Here is a 22357-nt window from a genome sequence, read left to right on the forward strand (position 1 = left end):
TGTATTAGACATAAATAAAATAAAAAGATATAAAGATATTACTAAACGATCAGGGGGAATTAAAAACAGGATTAAAACTAAAAGAACAGGGCATAGACATTGATTGGTGGCCGTATATGCAGAGACAGGCTAGATATAAGAAGGATAAAGAACAGTACGGATTCCAAACAGAACCGCAAAATCTAGATAAAATTTTACAAGATACAGAGGATAAATTGATCAAGAAACTATAGAACTACTTATTGAATTACAGAATGGAGGAGGAGGTAGTTAAAGAAACTATGATAACCAAAAATTTTGGCTACAGTATTGATTTGGAGAAATATGTATAAAACATTCTATAGATGGCATCTCCCACCAGCGAGATTGGCTAAAATGTACCCGAACTTATCACTGGACTGTTGGAAATGTAGGCAAAATCAAGAAACTACATGTGGTTGTTATGCCCAAAGGCTAAACAATACTGGAATAGAATAAGAAAATGGCTCGAAGAAATTACTAAAAAGCAAATACCTACAAGGAAATTTAAAAAACCACAATTTTTAATTATACATATCATAACAGCAGCGAGAATAAATATGCACAAAATTGGAAGAATAATAATATACCAACAGAGGATAATGTTATAATGAAAGTGTTAGAGTGTGCAAAGAGGGACAAATTTATAAAAGAAGTAAAAGAAAAGGAGGAAACAGAATATTATATTGTATGGAACAAGTGGTACAAATGGCTAGAGAACAGGTGTAAAGCTTAAGGAAAGACTAAATGAAGAGGACACAGGAGTTAGAAATTAGCAATGTATAGATAGAGATTAACCAACATGTATAAATGGAATGAAGGATTGTAAATTAAAGAATGTATATAATTGTATCATATGTATAGACAAAGAGAAACTGAAATAAGGGGGAAGAAGTACATTTACAATAAATGTATACTGAGGTGGAAATGTACAGAAGAAAATTGCAAAAAAAAAATGTCTTTAAAAAAACACAGTTTAGGACTTCCTGTGGCGACATCACTGTGCTTAGAGGAAAGGGAGCTCTCCTAACCTCTAACTCTAACTTCTTCGTTTGGGCTCATTTTTGAGCACTGTTGATCCTGAAGGGGCCAGCAGATTAAAGGGGATTCTCTGTAGACGCTGGGGTGATAAGGCAAATCCCCCAGCGGATAGGAGAACCCCCCTAAACGGACAAGGAACTATCCTGCCATTTGGTTAGGACCAGCGATGGTGACCGCATAAGAAGGAAGGAAACAGAGAGGGAAGCAGTTGAAATTGGGATATTTGTTACTATTGCTGACAACCCAAAGAGGAGGTCAACGCAAAATTGGCAGAGAGGGTGAGCTGGAAAGAAGGAGACGCTGGGAAGGATACTGTTTTTGCAGTTCAATTTTGCCGAACAGAAGTGAAGCAGAGACGCTGAGTTCGCTGAGTTGGAAGGGACAGCCCGAATAACTTGAAGTAGTTGGCCAAGTGAGAACAAAAACCCGGCATGACATCTGCCAAGAAGATTTGGAAAGCTTAGATTGTTTAACAATCGGGTTGGTAGTTTAGTTTTTTTTTGCTTTTTCTTCTCGCTTTTCTCTCTGCTGTTTTGTTTTCCCCAAAGATAAGTACTCAATATTTATTTGCCTCGGAAAAGTATCAGAGAGAGAAGAATGTTTTGGAAGGGACCTCTTCCTTACTTCTTTGCTGGAAACCTGGATATTAAAAGTCTCTGTGAGGGGAGAGTGACACCTAGTGGACTGTAAATTTGGACTGTGAAATCTGATGCAAGAAAACCAACCGTGACATAAGTTGATGTATGTATGTATGTATGTATGTGTGTGTGTGTGTGTGTGTGTGTGTGTGTGTGTGTGTGTATATATATATATATATATATATATATATATATATATATATATATATATATATATATATATATATATATATATATATATATATATATATATATATATATATATATATATATATATATATATATATATATATATATATATATATATATATATATATAAAGTCACAACCCCTGGTATGCCCAAATATGGGAGGAAGATCACACTTCCATGTATGTATGTATATACATACGTACATACATATGTACATACATACATAGATACATAAACATATAGATAAACTAACTATTAAAATTGAATACCTATATATCTATATATACATAGAGATAAACTAACTACTAAAATTGAATACCTGTATAAATGATAAAATTGAGAGACATCTATTGGTATAAGATAATAGTGTGGTATATAAATCTATGATATATATTAATTAAGGACCACAATAGAATTGAATAATATACAGGAATGTTCAGGTATTGAAACGTGATATTAAGGAAAGTTAACTATTGTCAAATATTGAATTATACAATTACTTATATTATTGATATTACTGATAAAGTAGAAGTAAAATAAAACTTATTTGCAATTGTGGGCAAGGATAAATAGGGGGATAAAAATGACAACCTCAATAAAAATAGTGAAAAAAACTATACCCAATGTGATTTCAGCCACACTCCCTTCCTCAAATCAAAGATCAATTGAGAGCGTGTTGGGGTTGGAGAGAGGCAAAAAGATGGCATGAACAATAGGGCCAGCTCCAACGATGCAGAGTATGCAATTGATGTTCCAGATGATACAAGAGACATTGGCAAAAAGCCAGGAAGTGACAACTACTAACCATGAAGAGACAAGGAGGAATCATGAAGAAATGAAAAATGAAATGGGAGAATTGAAAGGAACTATCAAAAATGTAGATGACAAAATTGAAAGTATACAGAATGCCTTAGCAATTAATGAACAGAAAATCCAGTGTATGGAAGAAAAAATAGAACAAGCAGATCAGAAGATGGGAAAAATGGAATTGGAATATAAAGAACTTAATAAAGAACTAGAAATATCAATAACCTGACTTGAAATTGAAAGAGCTGCATTCTACCTAAGATTCCAAAACATACCGGAAGAGAAGGACCTGGGAAAAAAAATGACTGAAATTTTCCCTGAAATTCTCAAAAGAAAAGAACAATAGTTAAGAGGGGAAGTCGATGAAGCTTATCGGGTGCATACTAACTATGCCAGAAGACATAGACTCCCGAGAGAAGTGCATATAAGATTTGCTAAAAAAACAACAACAAGAGATGAAGTGTAGAAAAAAACTAGAGAAGAGACGATTACATTACAGGGAAAAGAGTTGATCACTCTCAAACAGATTCCACAGAGAATTCGGGAACAACATAGGCAGTACCAATTTTTAACAAACCAGTTAAATAAAAATAGAACAATATACAGATGGTTGGTACCTGAAGGGGTTCTGCTATCTTGGCAAGGAAAAAGATATAAGATAGAGACTACAGAAGACACACAGAAATTCTATGAAGAATATAGCAAAGCGGAAGAAGAACAAAGAAGTAAGGAGGGACTAGAAAGTAGGGTCAAGAGGAAGAAACATTCGGTGACAAGGAAAGAAACAGGAGAGAAGAACAGAGGCAAGAAAGAGAGAGAGCAGAGAACGAAGGGGCGAGAGGGAAAAGTCAGATACAAACTAGAACAAACCCAGCTAAAGATGGATCAAGAAATTACAATTATCTCGATACCAAATGAATGGGCAGACCAATTTAATAACTCAAAAGGAATTAGCACAGAAAATTAAAGTAGTCAGACTGAATTACTTGGAATAAGCCATCAAATCAGGAGGAGGAGGTGCCTAGAGCACCGTTGGAGGTCCGATAAGTCCGAATCGAACCGAGCAATGGTAACCACCTGCACCAAGGAATACACCAGGGCACTTAGGGCTGCAAAAAGATCCCATATAGCCACCTTGGTTGCGTCCGCTGAGTCCCGCCCAGCCACCCTGTTTAGGATAACCCGCTCCCTATTGAACAAAAGGGAAGCGGGGGAACCCTTGCAGGGCAGAGCTGAAGATTATGCCCAATTCTTAGCGGACAAAATTGCTCGGTTTCGGTCGGACTTGGACTCCACCCCCGCAGCTCCAGCCGAGGCACAGGAGGATCAATTTGAACAACTCTGGGTTGAGTTTCAGGACGTTACCCCTGGGGATGTGGACAAGGCCATGAGGGCTGTAAGTACCTCCACCTGCGTACTGGATCCGTGTCCCTCATGGCTGGTTACTAACTGCAGTGAGGTGACACGAGGCTGGATTCAGGCGGTTGTCACCGCCTCGCTTCGGGAGGGGAACTTCCCCGCCGCACTGAAAGCGGCGGTGGTGAGACCCCTCCTGAAGAAGCCATCCTTGGATCCAGCTATCCTCAATAATTATCATCCAGTTTCCAACCTCCCCTTCCTGGGGAAGGTTGTGGAGAAGGTGGTGGCCTTCCAGCTCCAGCGGTCCTTGGAGGAAGCAAACTACCTAGACCCCTTCCAGTCAGGCTTCAGACCCGGTTACAGCACAGAAACCGCTTTGGTCGCATTGATCGATGATCTCTGGAGGGCCAGAGATGGAGGACATTCCTCCATCCTGGTTCTCCTTGACCTCTCAGCGGCTTTCGATACCATCGACCATGGTATCCTTCTGCGACGACTGGGGGAGGTGGGAGTGGGAGGCACCGTATTGCGGTGGTTCTCCTCCTACCTCTCGGACAGGTCGCAGTCGGTGTTAGTGGGGGGGCAGAGATCGTCCCCTAGGCCCCTAACTTATGGGGTGCCTCAGGGCTCGGTCTTATCCCCCCTACTATTCAACATCTACATGAAACCGCTGGGTGAGATCATTCGCAGGCACGGGATTAGATACCATCAATATGCGGACGATACTCAATTGTATCTGTCCGCCCCGTGCCAACTCAATGAAGCGGCAGACGTGATGAACCGCGGCCTTGAAGCTGTTATGGACTGGATGAGGGTTAACAAGCTCGTGCTCAACCCAGAAAAGACCGAGTGGCTGTTGTGTTTCCCTCCCAGAGATTCGACCAATATTCCATCACTCAGGCTGGGGGGTCAAATTCTATACCCCTCAGAGAGGGTTCGCAACTTGGGAGTCCTCCTGGACTCACAGCTATCGTTTGACCATCATTTAATGGCTGTGACCAGGGGGGCATTCGCCCAGGTTCGCCTGGTGCGCCAGTTGCGACCCTACCTGAATCGGGAGGCTCTCACAACAGTCACCCGGGCCCTTGTGACCTCTAGGCTGGAATACTGCAATGTGCTCTACATGGGGCTGCCCTTGAAGAGCATCCGGCGACTTCAGCTAGTACAGAATGCGGCCGCGCGAGTGATTGTGGGTGCACCTCGGTTCACCCGCATAACACCTATCCTCCGCGAGCTGCGCTGGCTACCTGTCGATCTCCGGATGCGCTTCAAGGTGCTATTAGTCACCCATAAAGCCCTACATGGCAGTGGATCTGGATACTTGAGAGACCGCCTTCTGCCAATTACATCCCTGCGACCAATAAGATCACATAGATTAGGCCTCCTCCGTATTCCATCGGCCAGCCAGTGCCGGCTGGCAACTACAAGGAGGAGGGCCTTCTCAGTAGTAGCCCCGACCCTTTGGAACGAGCTCCCCGTAGAGATTCGCACCCTCTCCACCGTCCAGGCCTTCCGCACAGCCCTTAAGAACTGGCTCGCCCGTCAAGCCTGGGGACAAGGATAGTTCCCCTCCCGAATGATGAATGTATGTTGTTTACTATTTTATTATATGTCTTATCTTAATGTTTGTATTCCCCCTCCCCGATTTTATGTGAGCCGCCCTGAGTCCCCTCAGGGAAAAGGGCGGCCTACAAATATTAATAAAATCCTAATAAAAATCCTAAAAATGATGGCTGGCATATAGACTGTAGAACAAAAGAGAAAAAAGGAAATTATACGAAACTATATGGGTTTGTGGAAATACCATCCCCAAGAAAACATAAACTGAGATTATGGAGAGATAGTAGGAAAGGAAGAGTGGAGGAGAGGTAAGGGAAGAAGAAAGAGGTAAGGAGAGGTGGGTGGAAGGGAGAGAAAGAGAAGGAGAGGAGGGTGGAAGGGAGAGAAAGAGAAGGAGAGAGGGCAGGAAGGGGAAGAGAGAGGGTAGGAGTAGGGGAGAGGTAAGGGAAGAAAGAAGGGGAAGGAGAGGAGGAAGAAAGGAAGTAGAGAAGGAAGTGAGGGAGAAAAGAAAGGGAAAATAAGTGGTGTTACAACAGGCGCTAGGGATGGTAAACAAAACAACTCAAATTGTATATTATAACCTGTTAAATGGAATAACAAAAGTATAAGAATGGCAAAGAAAAAGAATAACTATGTGAATGTATACCTATAATTGTATGTAAGAGAATAAATGACAGTAAGAATATAAAACACACTATAGGTAAACAATATTTTGGTATAAATAGCTAAGTATAAATAAATATAGAATTGTATATAAAAATGGATAACGAATAAGGAGATCATGAATGCAAGATAGAAATGTATAGAAGGGAAAACATTAACTGTAAAGAAACCGATACGGAACTGCTGTATGATATATGATGGAACTTTTTGTTCCTATGTTGTGTTAAGTCATGTGTTTGTTTTTGTTGATGTGTTTATGTGTTTAAAATAAAAATTTAAAAAAACACAGTTTAATAAAAATATTTAAAAACATAAATAAATGAACTGAAATAAATTACACACCTAGAGTATTCTAAAAATTTAATATACTTATTCGTCCAGGTCCCTCTCACTAACTGTATCTTATTTCACAATATTGGGAAAAATGCTTAATGTTATGTCCACATTTGGACTCTAAATAATCTAGAATTGGAAGTTGATTTACAGATTCAGTCATTAGGAGAATAAATGAAGGTTTTGATTCCCAATTAAAACATTAAGTCAATCTTCTGTTATTTTAACTGTTCCAGATTAAAGCTATATATAAAGGAATCGTTCCTCATGGAAAATACAAATTCTTGTTTTATATAAATCAATAGTAAGTGTTTAATTTTACAAAGAAGCACATTGCATGTGTACAAAGCAGAGCTCTTAAATGAATATAAGTTTGCATTATATTGGATCATGGTATGAGAGAAGATGCCCGGCAGGGGTTTAATAGACCACAGTGAAGTCACAGTTTCCAGGAGGGAGAGAGCATATTTGAGAAGGGAGGGCTGGAGAAATAAGAGACAGTGCAGCCTGGGAATGGACTCAGAGGAAGAGCCTAAGGACACACACTCCCTAGAATCTCTCAGGGTATATCCATTAAGCAGTGAGTCCTGAGCGTTTAGCCTGGCAAGTTTCTGTGTTATGTATAAGCAAATAAAGAACTGAATTGCTACTGCTATTGCTGTTCTTGGATTTAGCCTGGGTATTGGCAACTGGTAACCCAAGAGCCACATGACTCTTTGACCCCTCTCCTGCAGCTCTCTGCTGACCCAGTCCCACGATCTGCTCTCTGCCTGAGAAGGCATAAGCCTCTCCACAGAGCTGCGTGGCTGAAGCATCCCTAGCATTTTCTCTGCACTGTCTGTGACAAGCTGCTTTTTGTGATTCTGATTCCGCATCCTTCACAGGCAGCTCAGCACCAGCTGCAGTCTCCTTTACGTTGGCTCAATAAGGAGAGGAATGGGGAGCAGCAACAACTGCTGTCGCTGGATGCAGAAAGGGAAGCGCCAGCTCTCATGAGCTGCACAGGACTCTCCTGCTACTGCTCACCATTCCCTTCCTTCCTGAGCCAACACAAAGGGGACCGGCTACTCACCTCCTGCCCAGGAGGGTATTTTGCTTGTGCACATGCGTGAGAAAGACATGGGAGCAAGAAAATGGGAGAAAAAGAAATGAGAAAATGATGGAGGGAGAGAATGAGAGAGAGGGAAACAAACAGAAAGAGAGAAGGAGAGAGAAATGAAAGGGAGCTGTAGGGAATGAGAGAGGGAAACAAATCAGAGAGAGAGAGAAGGGAGAGAGAGGAGGCGAAATAAAAAAGGAAAGGGGAGAGAGAGAAAGAGAGAGAGAGAGAAAGAAAGAAAGAAAGAAAGAAAGAAAGAAAGAAAGAAAGAAAGAAAGAAAGAAAGAAAGAAAAAGAAAAAAAGAAAGAAGTCTCTCAGACCTATGATGAAAACAATGGCAAGCTAGATCTCTTGCCAAGAAAACTGCAGTTTGCCAGAAGGCACAAATTGTAAGCAAGTCTGTTGTTTTTTTTAAAGGCAATAACAGAGAGGGCAAAAAATGCATCTGAAAATAAGATTATTTATAATTTTGAATAATATAGTATATTGTCAAACTCAAAAGAAATCAAAATATATATGCTATTGCTATTAGTACAATCTTGCCAGCTTCTATCAACTTAGAATTCACTATGAAAATATTACAGAGAAGCAATTTCCCACAATTACCATATTTTTCGTACTATAAGATGCACCAGTGTATAAGACGCACCAAGATATTGAAGTAAGAAAAAAAAAGTTTTTGTCCTTCCCGGCCCCCAAGAGCACTCTGCAGGCTTCAGCAGGGCTGGGGTAAGGCAAAAACCTCCCTGTTTTTCCACCAAAATGGGGGGCATTTCTCCCTTCCCCCAGCCCTCCTGAAGCCTGCAGAGTGCTTCTGGGGGTGGGGGAAGGCAAACCCCCCCTTTTGGTGAAAAATGGCCTGTTTTTTGCCCATTTTTCAAAAAATGGGATGTGGAGGCGGGACTTCGGGAGGCGCAAAATGGCTGTATTCGATCTATAAGACCAACGAACATTTACACGTTTTTTAGTGGGGGGAAAGGTGTATCTTATACTCAGAAAAAAACTAATAACTTTATTTTGGATTTGCTATCGTATTCAGTGAGAAAGAAAGAAAAAGAGGGAAAGGGAAGGGAGGGAGGGAAGGAGAGAGAGAGAGAGACCCATTTCCCACAGAAAACATCTAGAGCTATGAAACCTGGGTAGGCGTGGCTGGGGGGGTCATGTGACTGGGTGGGAGTGATGTCGAGGTGGCCACGCCCACCCAGGTTTTGTGGCTCCCAGTGTTTTCTTTTCTGTGGGAAACAGGTCCAAATGACGCTTTGAGTGTTTAAGGTTGCAGACCCCTGGTTTAGCCTGACATATAGGTATAAAAAGTGTTGACGTTATCGAGTAATTCAATAATTAAAAAGAAATTATTCATCATTAAAAATATAGTTTCCTTTATGTAATTCACAATTTTTTAAAAAAATTTATGAGACATTTAGATGAATTACTGTATTTTTTGGACTATAAGTCGCACCTTTTTCCCTCAAAAAAGAAGCTGAAAATCTGGATGCATCTTATACACGGAATACAGCATTTTTTGCCTCCCGAAACCCCGCCCCTTCCCCAAAATGGCCGTGCATAGCCTTTAGGAGGCTTTCAGAATGCTCCTGAGTGCTGGGGAGGGCAGAAATAAGCGAAAAGCAGGCCATTTTTTGCTCAATGTTGCCTCACAGCCCCAAGGATCACTCTATAAGCCTCCTAAAGGCTATGCATGCTTTTTTTTTTTTTTTTTTTTTTTGAAAAAAAAATGGGCCCGTTTTTGCAAAAAAAAACCAGGCCATTTTTTGCTCATTTTGGGAGGGCTACCCCGCAGGAGCATTCTACAAGCCTCCGAAAGGCTATTCATGTCCCTTTTTTAATGAAAAACTGGCCGGTTTTGGGAGGTCTGCAGAGTGCAAAAACTTTTTTTAAAATTTGCCTCTTCAAAATCTTGGTGTGTCTTATACTCTGGGCGTCTTATATTCTGAAAAAATAAGGCATATAAGACTTAGTGAAACTACTTGAAAGTGAAATAAATGGAGAGGCATTTTTTAAAAAGTCAATTTAGTAAGACGTAGAATTTCTTTGTAGTCATTATTAGATTTGGAATTCAACTACAGTGAGTTTATCTAACATTGAAGGCTTTTAAGCCTCTTATTCCTTCTAAAGTCTATTCTAAATTTATTAGTTTATTGGATAATAAATCTAAAATGCATTGCAAATTAGGTATTAGGAACATTGTTGTTTAGAAATATATAAATGTTAATGCATAATCTATATAAATGAATTTGGATATGATTGCTTGTACTTTAATATGAAAAGGAAGATTTTTTTAGTATTTGAAAATACTATAGTTATAACAGTATAACTGTTAATTCTAAAGGAACCAAGAATCTATTTCATTTACTGGAAAAGGACCTGTTTTATCCTTTCAGAAGCATATTAATATATTTATCTATATACATTTATTATATATATGCAATTAATTCTTCTCATTTTAAACACAAAATAATACATTGTCTACATTAAGTTAGGACATAAACTGGGAGATAATTTAGTAAACATATTAAGGATAAGCAACAATGAGAACTGGACCCAGAACCATTGATTGGTTCAAAATTGGGGAAAGAGTCCAGCAAGGCTGTATACTGTCACCCTGCTATTTAACTTATGCAGAGCACATCATGAGAAAGGCGGGGCTAGATGAATCAAAAGTTGGAATTAAGATTGCCAGGAGAAATATCAACAATCAACAATACATATATCAACAACAACTTCAGATATGCAGATGATACCACTCTAATGGCAGAAAGTGAAGAGGAACTAAAGACCCTCTTAATGAGGGTAAAGAAGGAGAGTGCAAAAGTTGGCTTGAAACTCAACATTAAGAAAACTAAGATCATGGCATCCGCCCTTCTCAATTCCTGACAAATAGATAGGGAAGAAATGGAGGTGGTGATAGATTTTATTTTCCTGGGCTCCAAGATCACCGTAGATGGGGACTGCAGCCAAGAAATTAAAAGACGCTCCTGGGGAGGAAAACTATGGCAAATCTAGACAACATACTAAAAAGCAGGGACTTCACCCTGCCAACAAAAGTACGTATAGTCAAGGCTATGGTTTTTCCATTTGCAATGTATGGTGGTGAAAGTTGGACCATAAGAAAGGCTGAGCGCCAATGAATTGAGGCCTTTGAACTATGGTGCTGGAGAAGAATCCTACGAGTCCCTTGGTCTGCAAGGCGATCAAACCAGTCAGTCCTAGAGGAGATCAACTCTGACTGCTCTTAGAAGGTCAGATCCTGAAGATGAAACTTAAATACTTTGGCCACCTAATGAGAAGGAAGGACTCACTAGAGAAGAGCATAATGCTGGGAAAGTGATGGCAAAAGAAGGGGATGACAGAGAATGAGGTGGCTGGATGCAGTCACCGAAACAGTAGGCATGAGCTTAAATGGACTCCAGAGGATGGTAGAGGACATGAAGGTCTGGAGGAATGTTGCCCATGGGGTCGCGATGAGTCGGACATGTCTTCACAACTAACAACAAGGATAAGAAATAAGAGTATTTTAAAAATAGTGCAATTCTATCTTGAAAGGTGATGAAATACTTTAATATGTATATTCAATATAGAGTATATAGGAATATTTATTATACATATCAAGATTAGGATCTGTAAAATTTCACAGGTTATGAATTGATGAAATTAGAACACAGCAGACCTATATCAATCATGCAATTGCTCACCACACTATCCCTATGAATTTGTACAGCATGGTCAGAGGATGCAATGTTGTCTGATTCACCATCTGTAAACTATCAGAGTTGGAAATAAATAATTAACTAAGTTATTATTATATATGGTACATATTTATCTAAATCAATAATAAGATTTCTACAATATTAAGGACTTAACTGGATAATAAATAAACCAATGCAATGTGGTGAAGAAGAACCTTTGTGATGCTAGAGTCTGATGTGATAGATGTAGACTTCACAGTCAAATTAACCTGCAAATTTTCACTTCAGTACCTTAATAATGTTTCAAACTAGTATTTATGCAAAATAATTGCCTAATTAGAAGATTTAGTTGGCTTAATTAAACTACCACTATCTACATAGTCCCATTTTCAAAATTTTTCTTTAGTTACATTCAAGCTATTTTTTCTAACTTGGCAACTCTATGTGAGATTACAAATAATCAACAATCAATTTGGTATATACTTTAACTCTGCCTGGCTAGATAGAATACAAAACCTCTCAGCTCTTTCATTCCTAATACCTAAGTAGTGTAAAGCCTGCATCCAACTAAAGGAAAAGAATGTAAGTCTCTATTTATGGAAAGATGGTCAATTTTGGATCCCTGAATCTATTTTTGCACATTCCACGTCCTAAACAAATACATGCAATCTTGACAACATTGAACTTATTCCCTCCCTCTAAAAACATGAAATATAATCCTTGATCATCAGTTTCCCCATTCTGACCCTGTGTAAAGAAAGCTATCTGTTATCATAGGACCAAATTACATCCACAGTGTTAACTTGCAATAGTGAACAACTGAGCTTTTATCAAATGGAGTACTAGTGGAAGTTGTATTAGTACATCAGTTCCTGATACAATAGGCATATAAAATTAGAAGGTAATATAAAAGGAAGCTTTAACTGAAAACCTTGTATTCTCTCTGCTTACTATTAGCTACAGAACAAATACAATATGATAAGCATGGAAAATTTCCATATTTTTAAATATAAAATTTTAAAAATGATTTTAGAGTATTACATTCTTTCAACTATACTTTTCTTGCTAAGAATAATTAATATTCTTCTTTCAAAATACATAATTGAAAAAGTGGAGATTCCCAGAATGACAGCCAACAACTCTACATTTATATTATCAATAATGCATATTAGTAATCTCTATCTATTTAATATCAGAGTTATCCATAAAAATGGAAGTGTTTAAGACATGCAGAGACATCTCACCACTGGACTACTTCGTGATGAACTTGCTCTTGAAGAATAATAACTATCTTCTGAAGGCTAAAAAACAAATGTTATGAAATACTTTTTCAGCTGTTTATTTTCACATACACATGCAAACATATAAAATGAAATTCCTATAGACTTACAGGATGATTACTGTACCGTTTATACAATCCATCATCACATAACGATGCCTAGAGAACAGAGAAAATAGTGTTTGTTGTTCTATAAAAGTACAGAATAAGCCCGTAAGTACTTTCTCATACAATTGGATAAACAACTAAACAACATAATGTGTCTTGTTTCATTGGCTGGAGAACAAGGAAATGGAAAGGAAGAAGGGCAACTTAAACATGTAAACAGACATATTGATGGGGTAGGGGGAAATGATATAAGTAGCTCAGATCTTATAAAAACAGAAAGTAATATTTTAGTTTCTTTTTCTAGGCAATAGCAGCATGCAGACAGAGATTACAGGTAGTACTCGACTTACAATCACAATTGAGCTCAAAATTTCTGTTTCTGAGACAGTTGCTAAGTGAGTTTTATTTCCATTTTATTATCTTTTTTGACTAAGTTGTTAAATTAATCACTGCAGCTGTTATTTATTTGTTTAAGAAAATCTCTACAAATTTAAGAGCCCCAGTGCTTACATATACTTTGTTTCTTCTCAAGATAGTTTCCTGATGTTCTCCATTCTTATATTTTTTTCAAACTTAAGCTATATATTTACAAGATAATGATACACAAAGCTGTCAGTAAACAGTATGCTCAGGCTAAAGTCACCATGCAGATCTACATACGAACCAAACTGGTACTTCTTATCAAACCAGTGTTTACATCTGGAGAAGCCTATAGAACAGAGTACTTTTTTTAGATTTCAGAATACATAAACATTACAATAACTAAACATTAAGTATCATGTTACATTTTACTAACCCTGTAATTCTTGGTGGTTGCCAGAGGTTCATTATATAGAGATGATGACTGTGAGAAGAATAAGGATTGAATTGTACTGAATGCTGTATAAATGATGCACATTTTTCATCAAACATGCAGGTAAGGAACAGTGTGAGTGCATTGTCATAAAATGATGGAACAGAAAGAGTGCATACACAGTCCAAAGCTGGCAATAATAGGTTAAACACTCCATTAGATATTTGATTTAAAAAAATGTCATCCATAAGCCTATGCTGGCCCTATCTTTTAGAATAACCCTTTTTAGAATAATTGCATATAATACTAAAATGTGTTAGATTTATGGTTAACATAATGGCAAATTTAAATCAGGGAGTTGCATGACAAAAAGTGAAAAGAAATCTAAATTCCTGAACCTAGCTCTAATTCTAACTTGATTCATGCTGCATCAACTAATATAGGATCAAAAAACCCTTCACTGGATCCTTGACCAATTGTTAATTCAACTCAAATGAAACAAAGCATTTATGCTAATTCTCATGCTGTTATGCTTTACTGAAGAAAAAATCTATTCAGCAAAATAATTCATCCAATAAAACCAAACAAACCCGAGGCTGATAAGAAGGAAGTGCTTTGCTATGTCTAAGACTGCTGTAATTTCGCTGGTCGTGATAAAATCCACTCTGTTTAAAAAAATGACAAGAGTATAAAAGATACTCAAACACAAACTCATAAGGGACTGCAAATAATATTACCTTAGTATTCAAAATATATTACGAGCTCCAAAGTGCATTAATACAGTAAACAATTTGAGTTGATTCAGTTGAATGCATTGTATTACATGGTAATGCAATGTTTTCATATAAAAGTTCAAACTTTCTACCTACTTTTTTTATATACGTGACGATTATTTGGTTATATGTCCACTAAATAAGATTGTTCCATATTATCCTGAAACAGTGACAAATATACCATATATGCTAACTTCACAATGTAATAAATTAAATTTACTATTGTATCTGAAAGATTTGAGAAAATTAATACTAGCTTCATCTTTCTATACAGATAACTTCTCAGATTTAATCAATTACCATATGCAAAGAACAAAATTTCACAAACTTAAAAAGTTCTGAAATTATTCAGTAATGTTTTTTTTAAAAAAATATTAGGGTATTTACACTTTGTTGCAAAAATTCACTAAGGTTATAACAGATATAACCTAGTCAAATATTTTACCTTATATGAATTGTTCTCTGGTGGAATGTCAAACATTTACTACTGAGAGGCTTAATAAAGAAAATTTCTATGATCATTTAAACATACAGTGAGGAGCAACATTTATTTTCATGATTCAACTTCAACAATTTAAAACATTTCAGAAAAAAACTCACAGGAGCAAGCACATACTAGAAACAAGGCAACAAAGCTGGAGTGGAAAAGTTAAAAATTTGGTAATTTTATTTTTAATTTTCTTAACATAGACAAACATAAAATTCAAACAAGAAAAATTACATCTATTTTAATAACTTCATTAAAAAAAAATTTTTAAAGATTTTTATTAACAAACATGTAAAATACACACACACAAAAATTAGACATACATATTTATACAATACAGTGCGAACACGAACTTCCTGTTTTTTATATTAGCAATCATCAATCGATATCGCTCACCTTATCTTATTTCCCCTTCTATCATATTTCATTTATATTTCACCATTCTTAACCCTCTTATTTTACTCATAACTATTATTTTTGAGTGTTGTTATATTCTTTCATTGATTTTTGTTTCTTTCCTCCATCCACCTATACTATTTATCCGATATCTGGTAGAATTCTGATTCTTCCTTTTCCTGTATTTCTTTAGTTAGTTTATCCATTTCGGCACCGTCCATAATCTTTCTTATTATTTCATCTTCATTTGGGGTTAATTTGTTTTTCCATTTCTGGGCAAAGGCAATCCTTGCCGCTGTAAGTATATGTAGTATTAAATATTGGATTTCTTTTTTGTATTTCACCAACATAATTCCTAATAAAAAAACTTCAGGTTTCCAATCTATTTTAATCCCTGTTATTACCTCCAGCCAATTTTTGATCCTTTTCCAAAAAAAAATTGCCTCCTCACAAGTCCACCATAAATGATAGTATGTTCCGTGTATTGATTCGCATTTCCAGCATTTTGGGGAGGTATTTGTTGAGATTTTAGCTAACCTTGATGGTGCCAGGTGCCATCTGTAAAACATTTTGTACTGGTTTTCCTTGTATGGAACTGATAGTGTCATTTTTAAATTTATTCCCCAAAATTTTTCCCATTTGTCTAATTCAATATTATAGCCAAAGTTCTGCGCCTATTTTATCATTTGTTCTTTCACAATTTCCTCTTCCATTTTATACTTCAGGAGGAATTTATATATTCTCCTTATCATCTATCTGGGCTTTGAATAATTTTATCCAATTTGTGTGGTTCTGTTTCGATGCCATATAATTTAGTATCTTTATTGTATTTAGTTTTGATTTGGAGGTAAGTTAGCCAGTCAACTTTCATGTTCTGATCTGCCAATTCTTCAATTGTTTTTAAATTTCCCTGCCTATCAATTAAGTCTCTGTATTTTAGGATTTTGTTCCAATCTGTAAAATTTGGGTGAGTCGTCCTTTCTATTGGTGATAGCCAATTTGGGATTTTCACATAGTGGATATTTTTGATTTTGAACCATTGTTGCAGTAAGGCTCTTCTGATTAAATGATTTTGAAAGTATTTGTGCGTTTTATTTTTATCATCCCATAGATATGTATGCCAGCCTGCCTGTAGGTCATGGCCTTCTAAGGTCAGAATTCTTTTATTCTTTAGTTCTATCCAGTCCTTCACAAATGTTATTGTTACTGCTGATGCATATAAATCCCAATTTGGTAATGCTAAGCCTCCCCTCTTCTTCCTCATCATCTTTTCTTCTATCTAATGTATCTTTTTCTTCCTCCTCCTCCTTCTTTCTTTCTTCTTCTTTTTCTTCTTTCTTTTCTTTCTTCTTTCTTCCTCTATCTATATAAAAAAGGCTGTATGTATGTATGTATGTTCCAGCATAACTCTGGAGCGCCTCAAGCAATTTCAACCAAACTTGGTACACAGATGACTTACCCTCAGGAAACAAATACTGGGGGGGGGGGGGGGGGTTGTGTGTGTGTGTAAGATACCCCTGTGGTGTGTGTGTGAGAGAGTGTGTGTGGGTTCCAGCATAACTTGGGAACCCCTGGGCAGTTAAGGAGAGCAAGTGCAGCATCCTAGAGCGGCAATTGTTTGTGATGTCAGTTCCTTTGCAGCTTCCTCTGGAAAGCCAGCCATGACTTTTGCCCTCCAGTGGACCAATGGGGAAGTGCCTGATGGATTTGGACAAAGTGCCAGGATAGTAGACAGGGCAGGAAAGAGGAGCGCATGGGTGGGGGAAGGGAGAGGGCAGGGATGATGAGCATGGGAGTAGGGGGAAGAAAGGCCCCTCTTAATGGCTCCTTGTCAGACAAATGCTTTGGCACAAAGTGCCAGGATCATAGACAGGGTGGGAAAGGAGCACATGGGAGGTGGAAGGGAGAGGGCAGGGATGATGGGCATGGAAGTAGGGGGAAGAAAGGCCCCTATCAATGGCTCCCTCTTAGACAAATGCTTCAATGTTTATAAACACCTGGGCAACGTTGGGTTATCAGCTTAAGTGATAAAAGAGAAGGAGCGTTGGTCTTACCTCTTTCTCAAGAAGATTGATGGGAGAGTCTAGGATGGTTATTCTAGCTTGCTAGCTTGTTGACTGAATTGAAATTCTGAAGACATGCCTCCTTGGCAATGGTCCCCAGTCTTGAACAATAAAGACAAAACGAGCGGAACCTTGTACTACATCCAGTCCAAACTTCACTCTCTCCTGGCCACTGGCCAGTCAACCAGGCAGGTCTGGACTCTTCCATCGATCTTCATGAGAAAGGGCATTCACAGGTAAGACCAGCGACCCTTCTCCATGGTATCGACGGGAGATGCCAGGATGGGACATACCAAAGTCTTGGAAGTCCTATGGGTGGGATCTATCTTGGCCCAAAGTGCCATCCTCCTCAAGCACCTTCTGAAGAACACACCAACCAAAAGCTGCTTCTGCAGAAGAGTATGCATTGGCTTATGAACGACACAGGTAATGTCCACATCGCCGCCCTACATATCTCTTGTACTGATGCCTGAATAGCCCAAGCAGCTGTAGAAGCCGCACTTCTTGTAGAATGGGCTATGATCCCCCTGGGCACTGGGAGAGCCTGGCTCTCATATGCTCTGGCTATACAAGCCCTTATCCAATGACCCACCGTGGAAGGTGTTACCCTGTGGCCCAGAGTTGACGGAAGAAAGGGTACGAAGAGGGCGTCAGTCTTCTTAAATGAAGAGGTCCTAGAAATATAAATGTGGAGTGCCCTCCATACATCTAATGTATGCCATTGCCTTTCTAAGGAATGCTGAGGCCTAAAACAGAAGTTTGGCAGTATTAACTCCTGAGCTCAGTGAAACAAGGAGTTAACCTTAGGCATAAAGGCAGGGTCCACCCACAGAACCACCCTACTCGCATGAAACACACAGAGATCCTTTCTCATTGACAATGCTGCCAACTCTGATATCCATCTAGCAGATGTGATAGCCACTAGGAATGACATCTTACATGAAAGGAGATGAAGACTAGCCTCCCTTAAGGGCTCAAAAGGTGCTCTGATCAGGGCATGTAAAACCTTGGACAAATCCCAGGTGGGATAATGGTGTACCATTGGGGGCCGCAAATTAGAGGTGCCATGAGAAAAGCTCTAACTCTAGGATAGTGAGCTAAAGAACTAGAACCCTCTATACTAATAACAGAGGCCAAAGCTGCAACCTGTTGTTAAGAGTGTGTTTGAAGAGTGTCTTTTCTTTAAACCTTCTTGCAGGAATTCCAGTACATCCACCAGAGGCCAACAGAGGATCTACGTGCCCCTTCTGACACCAGGTACATAATACCTTCCAGGTTGCATTGTAAATGCGGATGGTGGAAGGCCACCTGGCCACCTGAATGGTCGCTAATGACCTTGTTAGACAATCTTTCTGTTTTCAGCAGATTCCGCTCAACCACCAACAGTGAAGCATAACCACTGGGGCTCTGGGTGTTGGATGGGCCCCTGACTTAGAGAGATCTTCTCCGGGGGAATGATCCATGGTCTGGCCACCGAGAGGCTGACCATGTCAGTGAACCACAGTCGCCGGGGCCAATGGGAAGCCTCCAACAGAACTTCTGCCCTCTCCTACAACACCTTCCTCACTACAGCTGGGATCAGAGGCATCGGGGAAAAGGTGTACAGCAGCCCCCTGGGCCATAGACATCTTAGGGCATCTTCTCCTTCTGCTCCCAGGGCTCAAAACCTGAAGAAAAACCTTGGCAGGTGAGAGTTCATTGGAGAGGCGAATAGATCCAGGACAGGATGACCAAAGCGATCAGACAGTTCAGTTCAAGAGAATGGGATGCAAATGCCACTCTGCATTGTCCACCATGGCCATGCTCAACCAGTCCGCTTGTACATTGGACACCCCTGCAATATGTTCTGCCCTGATCGACAACTGGTGAGCCTTCGCCCACCAACACAATGTCTCTGCCTCTGTCATGAAGGATTTTGACTGAGCCCCCCTGCTTATTGATGTGGGTCTTTGTGGCCACATTGTTCATTAAGATCAGGATATGGCCACCCGAGATCTGTTGGTGAAAGGCCCTGAGATCTAGGCGTGCTGTCCTCAGTTCCAACCAGTTTATACTGTGAGTTAACTCCTGAAGAGTCCACTAACTATGGGCTACCCTGTCTCTAAAATAGGCTCCTAAGCCATATAGGCGGCATCTGTTGTAATGGTCAACCTGTCCATCTCCCTGAAAACACAACCCTTGATTATGGCCCTGGACCCCCTCCATCGCAGCAATTGTAAAATCTTTGGTGGCACCCGCACTTTCACTGGAGACATACTGCGATGCGTTTTTTGGTAGGGCAGCATGAAGCACTGAAGTGGTCTGGCATGGAACCGTGCCCAGGATACTAGGGAGATGCAAGATACTAGTTTCCCCAGCAGTTGAGACAGCAGCGCCAATGGAACCAATGGAATCTGGACTGTCAGCGCTCCGATGCTGTCCTGCCGCTCCTGGGAAAGAAAGACATGTCTGGTAATAGTGTGTATAAGTGCACCTAAGTGCACCAGTCTTGTAGAGGGGACTAAATGACATTTGTTCAGATTCACAGAAAACCTGTGTTCTCTTAGAACCTGAATGGTGGTATGAAGGCCCCTTTCCTCCTGTTTGTATGACGAGGCCTGAATCAGTAAATCATCTAAATAACATTGGATTTGGATGGGCAATGTCCGAAGATAGGCAGCCAGTGCTGCTAGAACTTTGGTGAATGTCCTTGGGGCCGATGCAAGTCCGAATGGAAGGGCTGCATTTTGGAAATGCCTCTTGTTGTAACAGAATCTCAGGTACTATCTGTAATTTGGATGGATAGGGATATGGAGGTAAACTTCCATCAAGTCCACTGAAGTCAAAAGATCCCTGTGCCGGATTCCTGCCAGAATAGACTGAAGGGAATGCATCTTGAACTTTCTGTAAACCAGATGCCTGTTGAGACCCATAGATTGAGAACTGCCCTTCACACACACACCCCAAAGCCTTTGGGATTACAAACAGCATTGAATAGAATCCCTGTCCCCGCTGTTCCCATGGAAGTGGCTGTATGGCCCAAATGTCCAACAAATGTTGGATTATCACTTCCATAAGACCTCTTCGCTCTGGACATGGGAGCGGAGAAAGAACCTCGGAGGAGGGGAACAAAATTCCAGGGATATCCCTGATGTCACTGTCTCCAGTACCCAGGTAACAGTCATGATCTCCCCCCAAAGAAGAATGCCAGCCAACCCCTATCGGCAGTGATGCTTCCAAGTCATTTCTGACGGCAATAGGGCATTATTATCCAAGGATCATTAGTTCCTCGCAGGATCCTTGCTCCAGAAACTGTAGGGTGTGAGTCCCTTCTCTTGAAGTCGGACCTAGGGGTTCAAGTGGGCTTGCTTTTGACGTACCTACCTCCCAGTGCGTCACAACAGCCCTGCTTGCGCTCCTGGAGTCAGTAGCCAGGTTGGCGGTTGAGTTCCCCAGACTGATAGTACTGGGGGACTTCAACCTGCCGTCCCTAGGCGAACGCTCTGACGGGGCCCAGGAGTTCATGGCTTCCATGACAACCATGGACTTGACCCAGGTAATTCAGGGTCCAACTCACAGAGCGGGACACACGCTCGACCTAGTGTTTCTCTCGGGGCAGTGGAGACGTGATTTTGAGTTAAGGGGTATAGAGATCTCGCCCTTGTCATAGTCAGATCACTTCCTGTTGAGGCTTGATTTTCGGAAGCTACTCCTCACTGCAGGGAGGTAGAACCGATTAAGTGGTTCTGCCCCAGGCACCTGATGGACCCGTTGGGATTTCAGAAGGAGCTTGGGGAGATACCTGACTCTCTCGCCCACAATCTGACGGAGTCCTTGGTCGCCGCATGGAATACAGCGGCAACCGAGGCACTAGATTGGATTGTGCCTTTGTGGCCTCTCCGCAGCAGTGGATCCAGGAGGGCACCTTGGTTCACCGAGGAACTCCGGGAGATGAAGCACCAAAAGAGACGCCTAGAGTGACGCTGGAGGGCTAGCAACTCCAAATCCAACCGAACACTACTAAGAGCCTTCACTAGGACTTATTTAGTGACGATACGGGCGGCAAAATGTGTGCATTTTTCCACTCTTATTGCGTCTGCAGAATCTCGCCCAGCCGCCCTGTTTAGGATAACACGCTCCCTCCTGAAAGGGGGGGAAGCGGGGGATGCCTTACAGGGACGGGCTGAGGAGTTTGCCCAGTTTCTGTTGGACAAAATCGCTCAGATTCTGACAGATCTTGACTCCACTTGGACAGAACCAGCGGAGATGCCGGGGGAGGGTTTTGCTCAGATTTCCTGGAATGAGTTCCAGCTTGTCACCCCTGATGAAGTGACAAGGCCATGGGAGCGATGAGTGCCTCTACCTGTTTACTGGATCCGTGTCCCTCCTGGCTGGTTTCAACCAGCAGGGAGATGACGCGAGGCTGGCTTCAGAGAATTACGAACGCTTCGTTATGGGAGGGTTCTTTTCCACAACCTCTGAAGGAGGCAGTGGTGATACCCCTCCTCAAGAAGCCTTCTCTGGATCCAGTTATTCTTAAAAACTATCGTCCAGTCTCCAACCTCCCTTTTTTAGGGAAGGTTGTTGAGAAGGTAGTGGCCCTCCAACTCCGACGGACCTTGGATGAAGCAGATTATCTAGACCCTTTTTAGTCTGGTTTCAGGCCTGGTTACAGCACTGAAACCGCTTTGGTCACACTGACTGATGGTCTCTGGCGGGCCAGGGATAGAGGACATTCCTATCCTAGTGCTCCTTGACCTCTCAGCGGCCTTCGATACCATCGACCATGGTATCCTTCTGCGACGGCTGGAAGAGGTGGGAGTAGGAGGCACCGTTTTACGGTGGTTATCCTCCTACCTCTCCGATAGGTCACTGTTGGTTGGAAGGCAGAGGTCGACTCCTAGGCCCCTTAATTATGGGGTACCGCAGGGGTCGGTCCTGTCCCTCCCTCCTATTTAATATCTATAAGAAGCCACTGAATGAGATCATTCGCCGGCACGGGATTAAATACCATCAGTATGCGGACGATACACGTATTTGTCCACCCCGTGCCAACTCAGCGTAGC

General features: G+C 40.6%; 1 protein-coding gene across 17 annotated transcripts in view; it reads right to left on the reverse strand.

Moving 5' to 3' along the window:
* The window catches only part of LRRFIP2 (LRR binding FLII interacting protein 2), a 194946-nt gene that overhangs the window by 75235 nt on the left and 97354 nt on the right, over positions 1 to 22357 (reverse strand). For 2 of the 17 annotated variants that reach the window (XM_087713027.1, XM_087713030.1), the window contains 2 exons: positions 12804 to 12851; positions 12658 to 12714 (listed from right to left, as the gene is read on the reverse strand). The exons of 10 other annotated variants lie outside the window; for them this stretch is intronic. In XM_087713027.1, the coding sequence (XP_087569153.1) occupies positions 12658 to 12714; positions 12804 to 12851 (105 nt within the window). Of the gene's footprint in view, positions 1 to 11419; positions 11489 to 12657; positions 12715 to 12803; positions 12852 to 13464; positions 13510 to 13596; positions 13645 to 14183; positions 14259 to 22357 lie in introns of all 17 variants that reach the window. 5 more of the 17 variants (XM_087713024.1, XM_087713025.1, XM_087713026.1 and 2 more) reach the window with 5 other exon arrangements.

Source organism: Thamnophis sirtalis, unplaced genomic scaffold (genome assembly GCF_051295495.1).
Source record: "Thamnophis sirtalis isolate CommonGarterSnake01/CBP01778 unplaced genomic scaffold, rThaSir2_p1.2 scaffold_4, whole genome shotgun sequence".
Lineage (NCBI taxonomy): Eukaryota > Metazoa > Chordata > Lepidosauria > Squamata > Natricidae > Thamnophis > Thamnophis sirtalis.